The sequence below is a fragment of the Eimeria tenella genome, genomic scaffold (genome assembly GCF_000499545.2).
Source record: "Eimeria tenella Houghton genomic scaffold, Eth_scaff17, whole genome shotgun sequence".
In the NCBI taxonomy this organism is placed as follows: Eukaryota; Apicomplexa; class Conoidasida; order Eucoccidiorida; family Eimeriidae; genus Eimeria; species Eimeria tenella.
Window position 1 is genome coordinate 313395 of NW_013541545.1, and position 15888 is coordinate 329282.

Here is a 15888-nt window from a genome sequence, read left to right on the forward strand (position 1 = left end):
CCACAGTAAGTGTGCGGAGCTACTCGGAGAGGCGTACAGTGCTCTGAGCGACGACATTTGAGAAGTGCTTAGAGGAACAAGAACTCATCTGTTCTGAAAATTAGTGTGCTTCCGTCGAAACAATGAGGAGTGTTCCAGGCACCACACCAAGCAAAATTTTACCTATCGTTGGGAAAACTGTGAAACATAACGGTGTCTAACAACTCGAGGCTCATTATCACGGGTGTTGGCCTTGAAATCACCGCTACTGTGCAGCGCTGTGGCTCAGTGTCCTTCCATTGGAGCTGCCATTCTCACAGTATATGCACTGCAGCAGTGGCCGCCCTCCCGGGAACAACAGAAGACCGAGACCTGTGAGCTGCTTTAAAATTTTGCTGGTGCAGTACAGATGAGCTTTTTGCCAAGCCTGCGTTAAGTAAGCTTTTGCAATGAATGATTGTTAGGCAGCTCCCCTGTCGCTAATAGGTGACTATTCAACACCTTGGGTAGCAAGAACTAATGGAAAATATACGCAAGACCTCACTACCTCTTAGCGTGCAAGCTCCTCGTGTCACACTCAGTTCGGCCTTTTGCAGCGTCTCTTGTTGCTGCTTCTTACTGCAATATCTCGCGGCGTTTCCTTCGATTATACGCTCCATGCTACCCAACCCAAAGATTAATTAGTTAGCATCACAGTCAGTTTTAATTGACAAATTCTCGTCCCAGAAGATAAGTATCATTCACAGGGACTGCGTCACCGTCAAGGAAGTGACGAGCCACTCTTGAAGGAGCTCTGTCCTTTCCAGGCGTACCGCATCCAGATTTGCGGAAACGTTGTGAGAAGCAAGTATATTTCACAGTTTACTGGTGGAATTGAGCATGAGCTTTTTGTTTGGCCACAAGGCGGTCAGCTCACCGTGCTGGCTACCTCGATTTGTGGGAACTCGGAGGTGGTGGTGACCTTGGCTTCAAAATTTTTAGACGCAAGGCTGGACAAAATATTCGGCAGCTTAGCAAGAAACGAGAAGGTTTGAGCTAATGAAGCAGCAGTTTCAAACGACAGACAGAGTATGGGCAGCAGCAGTGCTCAAACATGCCAGCCGTTCCGGGCCACCAGACCGCCATGTCGGCAGCGCCTCGAGCGGTTGAGCCATGATCCGAAGGCTATGGGAAAATTCAGTTGATATTAAGTTCTTGCTCACAGACACAGCCCAGCAAAAGCCTTCTTTTATGTTGTGTAATCTTTTCTTAGCATCGTGAGTCGATCATCGTCCTGTGCTGGTGGTCTAGTCTCAACGAGCGGAAGAAGCACGCGCAAGTCTGTAGTCAAGGCCGTTTATTGCATCCCGCAACAGTTTTATTCAAGCAAAAGATGTACTTCACGTACGTTGTTCGTCCGGGTGAGGCCCCTGAAGGCCGGGGACCGCAGCTCGAACCATTCTGGACCTTCTGTGTAAATTACAATCTTCGCCTTGGCCTGCTGATCCAGCTGACCGCCTACGCAATTCTCCTCGCAACCGCATCAACTGGAGGCAAACACCCTCTCTCTCTTCTTAGTTTTTTCAGGTGCAACCCTGAGTCTGTCGGTACGTGGACGCACACGGTTATTTCGATCACGTCAGACTGCCCTGAATGCCCTATATGCCCAGTGCTCCCAAGCTTACATTAGTGAAGCCCAAACACAATTTATATGCAAAAACGATGCAGTGGAAGCAATACTAGTGCACCAAGATTCCAGGACTAAGGCTAAAATAGGAGGTTTGGCTTCAAAGGGTGACTGATGAAAAGGCCTGCAACGCACAGCTGTAAGAATAAAGTCCATGCATTTCACTCTAATTCTTCTGCACTCAGGAAAATCCCCCCTCTGGGCAGCTCAGCTCGCCTGCTGCCTATTTATCCTTGGAAACCTCACCACGATGGCATTCCAATCTCTGACGGACGACGACAGCAGGTTAGCTTAGTAGAAGTCATGTGCCGCACCCCTTGGTAGAGCAGTTCAGAGCTTATATTTCAGTCACCATCCCCTACGGACCCTTTCGAGGGACCCCTACTTTTTTCAACTGAGCTGGAGACTGGCAGGCTGTGTGTTTGCTTGCAGCATCAAGCAGTCCCGTGGGTACCGATCCGGCACCAAGTTCTTGCAGCAAGCCTCCTCCTTTGGGCTCTTTGCATCTACCTTGGCTCTTCTTGTTTTTTACTCGGCCAATTATTACTTTGACGATCCTTGGATGAGCAAAAACTTCGGGAGTGGCTCTTCATGGCTTATCTTCTTCACCTCTCGCGTTTGCGACGCCTTTGCGCTCTTTTTCTATGCCGGGTTAGTTGTGAGAGCAATGGGCCTTCTAGGCGCTTGTCCAATTTTTTCTTTTTCTATAATGACTCGGCGTCATCACGTTTAGGTGCGGGTGATCAATGCTTCGTGTTCAGCTCAATTTTCTTCTTGGAAGCATATCACTCCGAAGGAGCTGGCGAGGCGTGGGGATGGCTGGGAGCCATTTGCTTTAAGCTTGCTGCATTTGCAGGTATGTCTCCTTCTATAGTATCTTTGTGTCATCGCCTTCAGAGTAGCAGCTTCTTCAGGGGAGCAGCTAATTGGAGCTCTTGCAAGTGCTTGTGCTGCAGAGATTGCAGCGCTAGCTGCGTGGGGAAGCTCCTCGTTCGAGGTGCTTGATGCGGTCTTCACCGTTATGCTTGGAGTTTCCCTCAGCATTGCGTTTCTTTGGTCGCTTTTTTTCGAGCCTGCCAGCCACCGGTTTGACGTTCGCCTAACACAGTCAGCGATGAGAAATGAGTACTACAAGTCTCGCAACGCCATGGCGTACTACGGCCCAGCAGTTGTGAACGCGGATGGTGAAATTGACATCGCTGCAGCTGCCGAGCAAGCACAGGCTTGCCTCGGTTGCTGCTGAATCGGTAACCCGCACGATGTACTGCGGGAGCATGCCTAGGGTAGGGGAGCTGCAGCCCCCAACCGAGTTTGTTGGCCAGCTTGTACATGCAATAGCATCAGACGGCACGTTGGAAGCTAGAACAATCAAAGCGTCTGCTTGTTCCCTTCTGATGCTTCAGGAAACGTTAAATCCGTGTTCCTGACTGTTGAGTGAGCAGCCGCTTTCATGTTCTTTTATTCCTTGTTACTAAATGCGCTTCATCTTGAGAGCCGCAACTTTTATACTGGACTTATTTAGCGAGCATTTACTTCTCGATGAAATGAGAAGAGTCTTGTCTTCCACAAGAGCGGACCCAGCGGTGTAGAAGTTTTTTCGCCCGTTCGTCTAAACAAGAGAAATCCCTTTTCTGCCATTTGGAGTGCATGAAAGCCCGGGACTGACAAAAACTTGCAGGGTTAATCTCTTGCCGCAGAACTGTGAATACGTGACCATAGAGCACCGAGACACAAATAACTCCTTCACGAGACTGCAGATGCCAACACTTGCCATACTACCCAGAAACTACTCTGTATCTCGCAGGTACCTACTGAAGCACGTTTTTGGCAAGAGCGTATCACCCTCTACGAAAAACCTTGGTGTGTAGCTATAGTCATTGAGATGAAAATAGGTTCAGTGAAGGACTGCAGGTGTCAGCACTACACTGCCCACAGACTTACATTCGTTCCTTGTCAGGTCGTTGGAAAGATACATCATAAGCAGAAAACGGTGGCTTATCTCAACGAGCAAGCGTTTTAAAATAGAAAGTCGTTATTTGGGTTATGTCGTCTAAAGCTTAGCATGGTTCCGATGGTGCGAATCAACATACTTCCTTGCGTGCCTTCGTTGCACCAACGCTTGACAATTGCTCTATATTGTACAGGAATTCGATATCACCACAAAACACTTGTTTGCAATACAGTTCTCGCCTACGATATGGCCTGCCAGTCTGAGTATTACCAAAGTAGCGGCTTCGTAGCAACCACAAGCACCCAGATTGGCCAAGTCATCCAATCATACTTTAGCAGGGTGTGCAGTTCAGACATGCCTGGGCTTGCTCTGCAGCTGCAGCGATGTCAATTTCACCATCCGCGTTCACAACTGCTGGGCCGTAGTACGCCATGGCGTTGCGAGACTTGTAGTACTCATTTCTCATCGCTGACTGTGTTAGGCGAACGTCAAACCGGTGGCTGGCAGGCTCGAAAAAAAGCGACCAAAGAAACGCAATGCTGAGGGAAACTCCAAGCATAACGGTGAAGACCGCATCAAGCACCTCGAACGAGGAGCTTCCCCACGCAGCTAGCGCTGCAATCTCTGCAGCACAAGCACTTGCAAGAGCTCCAATTAGCTGCTCCCCTGAAGAAGCTGCTACTCTGAAGGCGATGACACAAAGATACTATAGAAGGAGACATACCTGCAAATGCAGCAAGCTTAAAGCAAATGGCTCCCAGCCATCCCCACGCCTCGCCAGCTCCTTCGGAGTGATATGCTTCCAAGAAGAAAATTGAGCTGAACACGAAGCATTGATCACCCGCACCTAAACGTGGTGACGCCGAGTCATTATAGAAAAAGAAAAAATTGGACAAGCGCCTAGAAGGCCCATTGCTCTCACAACTAACCCGGCATAGAAAAAGAGCGCAAAGGCGTCGCAAACGCGAGAGGTGAAGAAGATAAGCCATGAAGAGCCACTCCCGAAGTTTTTGCTCATCCAAGGATCGTCAAAGTAATAATTGGCCGAGTAAAAAACAAGAAGAGCCAAGGTAGATGCAAAGAGCCCAAAGGAGGAGGCTTGCTGCAAGAACTTGGTGCCGGATCGGTACCCACGGGACTGCTTGATGCTGCAAGCAAACACACAGCCTGCCAGTCTCCAGCTCAGTTGAAAAAAGTAGGGGTCCCTCGAAAGGGTCCGTAGGGGATGGTGACTGAAATATAAGCTCTGAACTGCTCTACCAAGGGGTGCGGCACATGACTTCTACTAAGCTAACCTGCTGTCGTCGTCCGTCAGAGATTGGAATGCCATCGTGGTGAGGTTTCCAAGGATAAATAGGCAGCAGGCGAGCTGAGCTGCCCAGAGAGGGGACTTTCCTGAGTGCGGAAGAATTCGAGTGAGATGCGTGAAATTCATGGTTACAGCTGTGCATTGCAGGCCTTTTCATGAGACACTCCTTGGAAGCAAAGCTCCTATTGCAGCTTTAGTACCGGAGTATCGGTGCATTAGTATTGCTTCCATTGCAGCGCTTATGCATCTACACTGTGTTTGGGCTTCGCTAATATACGCTGTTAGGCACGGGCAAGCGCACATGGGTAAACCTAAACGCGGGACGGTTAAATGAAACGCAGAAGGAAGGGCAAATGCGTGCGCCCACGTACCGACAGACTCAGGGTTAGACCTGAAGAAGCTGAGGAGCGAAAGAGGATCTTTACCGCCAGACGATGTAGTTGCGAGGAGAGTTGCGTAGGCGGTCAGTTGGATCAGCAGGCCAAGGCGAAGGTTGTAATTTACAAGGAAGGTCCAGAATGGCTCGAGCTGCGGTCCCCGGCCCTCAGGGGCCTCACCCGGACGCACAACGAAAGTGAAAAACATCGTAAAGCCACGATGAGGTGCAATCTGCACTGAATATAGGGAACGGGGCCGCAAGACCAGTTGAGTTGCCGAGGTGTTGCGGCTTGTTGGCCCGCTGTGGCCCAAAAACTGGGCTCGTTGTCGTTGGCTCACACAAATAATCCAAGGCGCAGCACTCCCTGTCAATTAAGCTTCATTGAAACGTTCAGACAAGCTACGCAAGCAAAAGGTGAACTCAAGCCCAAATCAGTTGAGGCTCCGGTCGGCAGCCGGCCAGAGGTCCACCAACAAAACCGGCATTTGAACTTGCTAGACCGCTGCCACCCAAGGTAAGCCCGAATATGGATCCCTCGTTTTCCTTCAGTGAAAATAAGTAAATTTCATGTTTTCCAGAAATAGTGCTGCGTAGTCATGGAGGGAAAGCGCTGGATCGATTTAAATCTATATCATTTCGAGGACTGTCCCAAAGCAACTATTTGATAAGCCAATTTCTGCATATTTTGAGCACCTTCAAGACTAATCTAGGTCTGAAGGAGAATTTTTCCAGATTTTCACACCATATAGGTGAAGTACGTGCATATCGCATGATTGCAATGCTTGGCCTCATGACGCGATCCACGCTGGTGCAGAATGTTGGCTATAGTCAGTCGCGCTTCAGTGAAAGGGGCTATTCCATACTGAAAACTAAGACATTTCCCCGGAATATTTCCTTGTGTCACTTTAAGTAGATCAGCAATGTTCGTTGAGAAGCATTTGAAGCCTCGTGTTAGCTGCGTTCGCAAATAATAGTCTTGGCTTCGGGTGGTATTGTTCCGGTCTTAGAAGCTCTTTCTCTAGAGACGCACGTGCTTTCCCGCCCAGAATTTTCAAATCTTTTTGGTGTTTTCCGTCCAGCTGCATTCCCTAGGGGAAGCGCTTCTCTACTTAGCGGTCAAGTTGATGTTTCGTTGTCTAGGACTCAGGAAATTTCCTAGCTTTGCTGCCGCTCAGCACCTAGCAGGCTAATCGGCCCTTAGATTTAGTTTCAGTACCTATTTGACGACTGAATTATGAAATTGTCCCTCCCCTTACCTGTCAGAGCACTTTTTGTACACTTCGTACCTTCAATACTTCGCTTCTCAGCTGGGTGACATCTGCCGTGGTTGAAACAAACTTCGCTCATAAGTTTAATATAGAGGAAACTGTTGGACTTTTCCCTCGTCAGAGGCCACTAAAAATGTCCGAAACGTACGGTTGCCCCATATGAAATCGACGCGTAGTTGCATTATGATGTAGTTCTCTAGGCGCAAGATGCCATCTCTACTTTGCGGTGTCAGTTTTACCGTATTCATCTTAAACAAATAGGAACAGCGGGATGTGGCAAGTGTAAGTTTGGTGAGTTGGGCTTCTCTCTTGTTCTAGATTTTGCTGGCCTGCTATAGGTAGATTTTCGGTGATTCAACTTTAGCTTAGCCAGAGAAATCAGTGATACTTGGATGGTTGCTTGGATTTACTTCTCCATAGTTGCGCGTCTAAGGGAGATTTGTCTGTGGCATGGCTCTTACCATCATGTGTGAAATGCTTTAGCTGTGCGCAAACAACACAACAGGCCAGTCTAAGAAGCAATGGAAAGACTATATCCAACCCAAATCTAAGTTTAAGGTTGCTTTCCAGCCTAGAACAGCTCCGTCACAAAAAGCCCAGCACGGGAAATCAGCTCAACTTTGTGTAGCAGTTCTGGTGGTGCTGAAACGGCGCAGAATACAAGAAGGTGGCAAAAAATATGGTTTGCTGGCATCGGGAGCTCTAGATCAAAGTACAAATACACTGCTCAATTGCTCAGAGGTTGGCCAGAGCTCCCTCAATGCTGCGCAAATTAAACCCAGCAACCATGCAGGGGTGTTGTTAGGAGTTACTTCATAATGTTACTGGCACTATTGCATAAAGCTAATGGTGTATTCGGGGAAGTCGCTTGCCAACCACCGGAGGCAGCTAGCTGTGAGCGAGAGCCTCCTGTTGTTCAACGAGGTACTTGGCTACTACGCGCAATCATATATAAGCTATCAAAAAAAATGATTACTTTTGATCTTAGAGAGGTATATGATTCCCCGTTGAATGTCCCTGCACGTCACCCAGTCTCGGGTCGCGCGATCGTGAGCGGTCTCTACGAATGTTGCAGTGTTGGACATGATAATTGCGTGGTGTTCTTTTCCTTGCCTGGTAAGAATTGGGAAAGCTAGAGCTAAAACGCGTGGCAATTGCTTATCTTACTCCCATCTTATCTTAGCTAGCGAGCGAATGGTTAGGATTATGCCCCAGATACGCACTAGCTGTTCATGGAGCTGCCGACAACGCCCGCATCAGGGAGTTTGGTACTGGAAAGTAGGTAGTGCGCTACAAGTCGAAGTTTGTGTAAACAAGTATAGGCTTTTCCTGAGTGAAAAGGCTATAAGTGGGGCACAGGGCTGAAGCGGCCAGACAGAGTGTTGAATGACCGACTGCATTTGCACGGGCCTCCACGCAGCTATGTAATAAGGCGAAGTCTCAGTTCGACGAACGGTGATATCTGGGAGGGCAGTTTACGCGGCACTAGTCGTTGCTTCAAAGAACACGCGCATTGGAGAAGCCTTGGTTGCCAATGGTAATTGAAAGCGAGCGAAGGCTGCAAATAGCTACCATTTTCCTTGTATGTAGAGAAAGCCCCTTCGTCGTAATGCGAAACCACTAAGATAACGCCCTTGAGACCGACACATAGTTGTGTTTATGTTATCTAAACAACGAGCGTTCTGTTCTGCCGTTCATAATTGAGCTGAGGCGATCACAGTACAACAGGCTCCCGATGAGCGGCTGGGAACGAACGAGCTGGACTCCATGTGGCCTGGCAGCGCTCTGACCAAAATCAAAAACGTGACGGGAGTTCCAGTCGTGATCTTGTACTTTCCACCACGCCGAGGCGCAGCCAGGTGCCGTGACAATGCATCCGTTACCCAATGCACTGAGCGCGCAGGATTGTAATGAAAAAGGAAAATCGTACAAAATTCAACTAAGCAATTTGAAGACTTGTCTGCTAGTTGTGCGCAGGAATCCGTGGGGGAGAAGAAGCTCTCCGAGTCACTTCCTCTGCTCCTCGCTGCAGAGCGACGGTTTTGAGAACAGCAGCGACAATGTAACAAGCAGAAGCTAAGCGCAGAGTGAGGGACCTGACGTGGCAAATTGTGTCCATTTCTGGAAAGCCGGCGCTTGCTTATATAACGCAACCAATTAGTTTTGCCGGAGAGTGCCTGGGACCTTCTATCTACTCGCGCTGCTTAGTTGGGCAGTACAGGGTAACAGGCAGCAGCAAAGGGCCTTACCTTTCTGGGGCCAGTTTTACCAGGGACCTTGCGCATCCAGTAAGAAGCCACCTGCGTTGCGCTTCAAAATGGTGCAAGTCCCTTTCGTTCACTGAAAACCTTTTGTCGTGAGTCAAGAAAACAGCACCCACTTATGTAATTACTAAGGAGGGGCAAATTCGGAGCAAACAATACGCTGCAGCAATTGTGCTCACACGCTTCTTAGCTGGTACTAGAATGGAGAGGACGTGACCGAACTGTGGAGCAAAAGAAATTGACTGAACCCCGTTAAAACCTCATGTAGCTGAAGGGAAGTGGAAGAAGACAGAAGGAACAAATGGAGTGTGTTTGAACACCTCAAGCTCATACTGAGTAGCTCACAGACCCAGTCGCAAAGGTTCGATAGAGGAGCCAGCAAGAGAGTCCACAGGATTCATTCTGAATGATGCCGTCAATACTGGAAGCGTTCCTAATAAGAGGACGCCGAGGCCCCTGGGTCCACTGTTGACCACGCCCCACCATTCAAATCCAGTAAAAATTACAAGAAAAACAGCAACAACTAGAGAATGATCAACTGGAAGTTCGGCATGAGTTCAAGGACATGACGTAGAGCTCGCAATTCGTACTGCGAAGGCGTGTCAAATTAGTCAGAAGTTGAATCCATACAAATACCTACACAACTTTCCACAAAATAACTAAGCTCAATATGCGTAGCCGCCCTTAATAGCCGGTAGCGCTCTCGTTAAATGCTCCCCAAAGCGCTGAGTTCATCAGGGCTGCCATCCAACGCCAAAACAAGCTGGAAACGCCAGCACGAGATAGGAGAGGAAAGCTTAAGCAAGACTACAGTGAACGCGTATACACATGATGAGTCTTGCCCGGAGCCTTGCTAAAACAAACGAGTTCGCTACGTCGATTGCATCATATACACCTCATACTAACCAGTCCAGATAATGAACATTCGCAATCAAACTTACAACCAAACTTTTGAAGCATTGTGCGAACAAGAACTAATTTGCCTCTCGAAGGATCTGAATGCAAGCAAACATAACTATTCCTTGTGTGCGAATCGACATATGCACACAGCGCAGAGACCGTCACTTTAAACCATGCTTGGAGGAAACTTTGCTTTTCCATGTCTAATGGCAAAAAGCAAGTTGGAATAACACTCCTCAATATCTAGCTACGGATATTCTACACTATCAGAGCCCGATACGTGTGTGAAGGCGAGCGAAGCTGTTCACTCGTGGCTTCAGCTGGAAAAATAATCGACAATGCGCTAGACGCGGGAGTCGAAGCGTGTCTGTATGCTGTCGTGAGTAAACCCACAGGAAATCGCTTAATAAGAGCTGAAGAAAGCAATAACAATATACGTGATCTGCCTGACCTTGCAGATCCCCGGGAACTACCCACGTCATTGCGCGGCCAGCCGCGAGTACGCACTAGCAGGACCCTTGCCGAGCCATCCGACTTCAATCGTCTCACAGTAGAATTCTGGTTAGGTTTCAAAACATATTGTTTTGTTAGGTCATTTTCTTAATCTCCTATTCTTCATCTTTTTACCCAGTTCCGCTTTCTTGCATCATTCCCGCAATGGCGCCCCTTCCTCGGCGAAGGCTAGCGCCCTGCAGGGCATTATCATTGCTGGTTGGTCTGCTTGCCGCAAGTTTTGCTTTTTCTTCTTTACAGCCAGGTTCGTCATTCATGGTTATAATGGCAAGTGGCTCCGTTGCAAAGTTTGTGCCCATTGCTGCTATTCCAACTGAGAGTGGTTCTGGCCATGGCGAACAGTGCTTTGACCGTGGCTTCCTGATCAATGCTGCTCACAGAAGTCTTAGCAGTTGCAAAGATAGGGTCATAGTTAGTCAGCAGTGTCACCTGGGTGTTTTTAATTTGGTAAGGGGTCGAGAGGTTTGGGCTTCAATGGCCAGCATCCGTTTGCCTCGCGGATCCTGCCGTAAAGGTAGCGCACGTTGTCCCTTGTGGCTTTCCCTTGGGGTGACGAAGTTCGATTAGGCAGAAATTTTGCCCGCCACAGGCTTGAAAGGACATTACCTCTGGGTTGATGTACGCTGCTTGAAGTGATATTGCCCCTTTGTTGGTTTGCGTTGGCTAGGTCGTACAGTGTCACTTGCCGGTTGCATTGCTGGCTTTCTTATGTAACGGCGTTGACTTAGCAGGCTTCATGCGAACCTGCGATGTTTGTTATTCAGGCGCAACTACCAGCTCTGGCCAGGATCAGGTGTGCACAAGCCTCTTGGATGTCATGTTGGTAGTTGATGAGTCGGGCTCCATTGGCACATCGAACTTCAGGAAGGTGCGGCAGTTCATCGAAGACTTCGTGAATTCTATGCCGATTTCTCCAGAGGACGTTCGTGTTGGGTTAATCACTTTTGCAACCCGTTCCAAAGTTCGGTGGAACCTGAGTGATCCGAAGGCTACAAATCCTTCCTTGGCTATATCAGCAGCTAGATCTCTAAGCTATTCAACAGGCGTCACCTACACGCATTACGGTCTTCAAGATGCGAAGAAGCTGCTCTACGACACCAATGCTGGAGCTAGAAATAACGTACCCAAGTTGGTTTTGGTCATGACTGACGGCGCAAGCAATCTCCCGTCTCAAACGAGATCTTCTGCTGCAGCCCTGCGTGATGCAGGAGCCATCGTAGTTGTCTTGGGAGTCGGCTCAGGAGTCAATTCGAGTGAGTGCAGGAGTATTGCTGGCTGTTCGACTTCAAATTGCCCCAGGTACTTGCAGTCAAACTGGTCAAACGTCACGCAGCAGGTCAATGGTATCATCAAGGCTGCATGCAAAGATCTGGCAAAGGATGCGGTGTGTAGCGAATGGAGCGAATATGGACCTTGTGTGGGGGAATGTGGCAAAGAAGGCGTGCAGACGAGCACTCGAGTCGAGATATCTCCGCAGAAGCCGGGGTCACCTCCTTGCCCGACATGTGAGGCACCGAGGGGCAGGTCTTGTGCCGAGCAGCCTCCCGGACTTACTCGGACGCAGCCGTGCACGATGCCAGTGTGCAAAACGGATGCTCATTGCGGGGAGTTTGGCGCATGGTCTGAGTGGAGCACTACGTGCGGAACGGCGACGAGGAAAAGGCAGAGGGAAGGCTACAACAGTCCACCTGCAGCCGGTGGTGGGCTTTCTTGCATGGAACAAAATCCGCCTAAACATGAATTCGAGGTTGAAACGGTGCAGAAATCGCCGTGCCCAGTTCAGCAACAACCGGGACCCTGGAGTGAATGGACAGAGTGCTCAGCAACCTGCGGAGGAGGTACTAAGCATCGCGAGCGAGAGGGTTTGCCACAGGAAGGGGAACTGTACGGGGGACAGACTTTGGAACAACAAGGCATTGCTGTGAGGGAAACTGCTTCGTGCAGCGAGAACCCGTGCCCTATCGACGCAACGTGCGGAGAATGGACAGAGTACAGTGCGTGCTCCAGAACTTGCGGAGGCGGTACCCAAGAGAGGAAGAGGGAGCCGTGGTTGGATAATGCGCAACACGGGGGGCGCACCTGCATGGAACAGTATCCTGATGGGCCCATATCGGTCAGGGAGTGCAACACCCAGCCGTGCCCTGTGGACGAAGTAGTTGGTGATTGGGAAGACTGGGGGCAATGCAGCGAACAGTGTGGTGGCGGCAAGCGGACTCGTAATCGCGGCCCAAGCAAGCAAGAGGCCATGTTCGGAGGCAAGACAGTTGCTCAACAGAACGCAGAGCTCCCTGAAGGCGAGAAGATTGAGGTGGTTCAGGAAGAAGGATGCAATGAAGTTCCATGCGGTGAGCTAGTGTAGTTGGAAGGGCAAAGAACTGTCGACTCGGTGTTGTACCCCTGTACAAGCTTTCAGTCGAATAATAACTGTTTCTGGCTTTGTCGCGTAGTCATGGCGAATTCTGGACAGTTAGTAGGCGTCTCTTGCTCACCTTCAGACTTTAGAGCGAAAGCTGTATAGGCCGTATAAGCTCAGCAGGCGACATTTTGTTCTGGGGTTTCTGCGCACAGGACCTTGCACGCTCCCCTTCAGTGAGTGGACCGAATGCGAGTCGTGCTCCGGGCATAGAACCAGGGAATCCGCAGTAGCATTTGATTACACTGACAGAATGTGCAGTGGTGACACACACGAGGTACAAAGCTGTGAGGAATACTGTTCCCAAAATGCTGGAGGGGGTGCTGGAGGAGATGGGGGCGCAGGAGGAGGGACTGGAGGCTCTGGAGAGGAGGAAGGAAAGGAGGAATCGAGTGGATTTCCAACTGCAGCTGTAGCCGGTGGCGTGGCTGGGGGAGTCCTCGCCATTGCTGCGGGAGCTGGAGCGTTTTATGGATTGTAAGTTTTTTTAGCCGAAGCTGGCCTCTTAGCCGTTAACAGCTGTTTTGGTGTGATCCTTCTTGTGCCTTCCTGGTCTACCTTCTCAAGCTGATGCGAATGGTAGGACGCCTGATTGAGTGGTTGCCGTCAAATATTCTGGTGTGTGCTGTTACAGGAGTGGTGGGAGCGCGGCTGCTGCCACTGAAGCAGGTGCTGAAGTGATGACAGAAGCTGGTACATCCAATGCTGCTGAGGTAGAAAAGGAGAGCCTCATCAGTGCAGGTGAACAATCAGAGATGTGGGCATCCTAAATGGAAACGTCGCCGCCGCGGGTTTCGAAAAGGTGCGGATCTTGCATATCTGTGAACGAATTATTTACTAACATCGAGCTCCTTGACCTCCCGTTGGCAAATCATTTACCAAGCATCTCTGGCGCATAGCTTCTTGAACAAGACAACGGAATGTCCAACTGGGGAACAGCTATATTGCGAAGTGTGGTGTTCAAACCAGAAGAGAGCACAGCGTCATGTGTATGTTAGGGTTGGGCGCCTCCTTTCCCTTATTTATCCCATTTCCTCCGCCTTCATCTTTCCGCCTTCTCTCTGTGCGCCGTATTTTGGGTGTTATTGGTGCCTGGCGGACATGAAAGAGAGATTGGCGTTATTTGCAGCGTGCGCAGGCCATGGTAGGGTTGGATAACACTCATTGGTGAAGCGCAAGGCAACAGGGCCACGTTTACCTCCTGGTGGTCAATGGGGCAGTTGGTTCTGTCATTGGTTGTTCTGTTTCAAGGGGCCGGTAATGGGCAGCAGAAGCTTCTGCCAGCCACCACACAATCGAAGCAACAAATAAGGGAGGTTCTGCTAACAATTGTGCGTAGTCATGATTGTAGGTAGGCTCCGTTTCGAAGATGAATGACCGGGAGCAGCCTGAATGAAACTTGACTCTCAAAGAAGGGAATTCAAGAAAATACGGTACACCATTCTCACTTTTTGAGGTGCAGCTAACGAGGACTTTTTCTTAGTAACGGTATGGCATCGTGGGAGCAAGGAACAGTGTTTGTGTTGCATTGTGAGCACCGGAGGTGTGGGTCCTCAGAATATAGTCTGCGAGTGGGAAGACATTAAGGACCCAAGAGCCTTTTATTGCTGGGTAGAATTCAATGTTGTTCTGGCATGTATCTTCGTGGACTTTTTTGTCTGTTATATCTACTCTAAAGTGAGTGAATGGTTGGACGCATTAAAAAGTAATTTGCCTTTCCCGTGAGGCAAATATTTTCTGGTGCTGGAGGGGTGTGAGCTCTCTTTTTGCCGTCGTGGGCTGACGGACTGGAATTAACGAAACAAAGAGGTGGATCAATCCCAAAACAGTGCGACTAGCACCACTCGGCAGCACCGAAGGCCTTAACGCATGAAGTGCTTCTGTCTTTTGAGAGCCCTAGCGTGGCGTTTTTCTTCAACTCACCCAATAGCTTTCCTTAAATTCGTGGGAATAGCCGCATTTGTGGAACAGTACTCGAGAAGCCAGTGTACGATATAGCGTGATGCAGGATAGGCGAAGAAGTTGCGTTAATGCAGCAGACTGCTCAGTCAGGGTTCAGTCGAGTAAAGGCCAGGGTCCTGTCGAGTAAAGGTCAGTTTATTCTTCAGAGGATGCCTGGAAGCGAACAGGACAAATGGTGTGTAGCAGGAACGGGTACGCACTCTGCTCCGGCAGGTACCTTTCCCTTGTGGGGTGAAGCATAGAAACAATGGGGAAGGGCTTGTACAATTTTGCGATGAGAAGGTGACTCCTTGCCGCGAGCCTTACTTAGTGGTGGGGGAATTGCAAGGAAGTGCAACTAGAGGTCCGTGCAAGGTTTTGGTTAGAGGTCACCCAGAATCAAGACAGAATTCTCTGCGACGTCGCTATCCCAGCAGAGTAACTATCTCTGCTTTTGTTGTAGAATTTGGACCAGAGGTTCAGGCGTGCGTTCTGATTAAGGCACAATAACGACGTCGCGAGGGCGCATCCTTTTGCATGCTTCCAGTTCGAAACTGTACTCTGGCTTCGCTGCCCAGAAGGGGCAATGCTTATTACTTAAGATAGAGGAGACTGTGACGATTAAATAAAACCGCGGTAACGAGCAGAAGCCACAAGCACCTCTCCGAGCACGCGAGGGCAGACCAAGACTATTCGTGCCGCACCGAATTTCTACATTTTGTGCCTTACTGTGGAAAGGTGGTGTGGGATTGGACGTTTGCTGCACACCGTTCGACTCTCACTGTGCAGACTCCCAACGGACCAACCAGTGGCTCGCTGGCTACGGTTGCTTTTACGTCGAAATGCAGAGATAGTGTTACTCTAAACTCTAATTTTCCCCCATTGCCAATGATGAAATGACCCTAAAATTTAAGTATGACTTGGAGAAAAGAATGGCTAGGAGGGAGCCGCCATGGCGTGCAATCTGCGTAGAGCAACTCGACGACGGTCCCCCGTGGCGCCCCCCAAAGCTTCTGCCTCCAGAAGCTTCTTTGAAGGCCAGACTCCCGTCATTGTAAGAACAGTGGGGGGTTTTTGAGCAGGAAGAAAGCGACAGCATTGCAAGAAGCAGCATTCACTCCGCTACCTACACCATTACTTACCACCGCGCCTTTGACTGCACCGCAGTGGGGTGCGCCGAACCGACGTAGTCAATCAGCTAGTTTCTTCCAACTGCCACACGTAAGACAACAGCCCAAATGCATTAATAAGACAATTAGAATGATGCATTGCCGCAAGGCAATGCTGCTAAAGGCAGTGGAGGGC

The 15888-nt window shown here is 49.6% G+C and overlaps 3 protein-coding genes across 3 annotated transcripts; 2 read left to right on the forward strand and 1 right to left on the reverse strand.

The window, feature by feature from the left end:
* Positions 1 to 1351: 1351 nt before the first annotated feature.
* ETH_00026615 (uncharacterized protein) lies at positions 1352 to 2888 on the forward strand (the record flags this gene model as incomplete). The annotated part of the gene is made up of 5 exons (XM_013373744.1): positions 1352 to 1565; positions 1831 to 1930; positions 2078 to 2296; positions 2407 to 2501; positions 2602 to 2888. The coding sequence occupies 5 exons, from the start codon at positions 1352 to 1354 to the stop codon at positions 2886 to 2888; spliced, it is 915 nt and encodes a 304-aa protein (XP_013229198.1).
* A 1039-nt stretch (positions 2889 to 3927) lies between these two features.
* ETH_00026620 (uncharacterized protein) lies at positions 3928 to 5490 on the reverse strand (the record flags this gene model as incomplete). The annotated part of the gene is made up of 5 exons (XM_013373745.1): positions 3928 to 4220; positions 4321 to 4415; positions 4526 to 4744; positions 4892 to 4991; positions 5277 to 5490. The coding sequence occupies 5 exons, from the start codon at positions 5488 to 5490 to the stop codon at positions 3928 to 3930; spliced, it is 921 nt and encodes a 306-aa protein (XP_013229199.1).
* A 4883-nt stretch (positions 5491 to 10373) lies between these two features.
* ETH_00026625 (microneme protein 2, putative) lies at positions 10374 to 13412 on the forward strand (the record flags this gene model as incomplete). The annotated part of the gene is made up of 4 exons (XM_013373746.1): positions 10374 to 10500; positions 10994 to 12574; positions 12798 to 13119; positions 13277 to 13412. 4 exons carry the CDS (start codon positions 10374 to 10376, stop codon positions 13410 to 13412), a joined length of 2166 nt encoding a protein of 721 aa, XP_013229200.1.
* Between the last annotated feature and the right edge of the window lie 2476 nt (positions 13413 to 15888).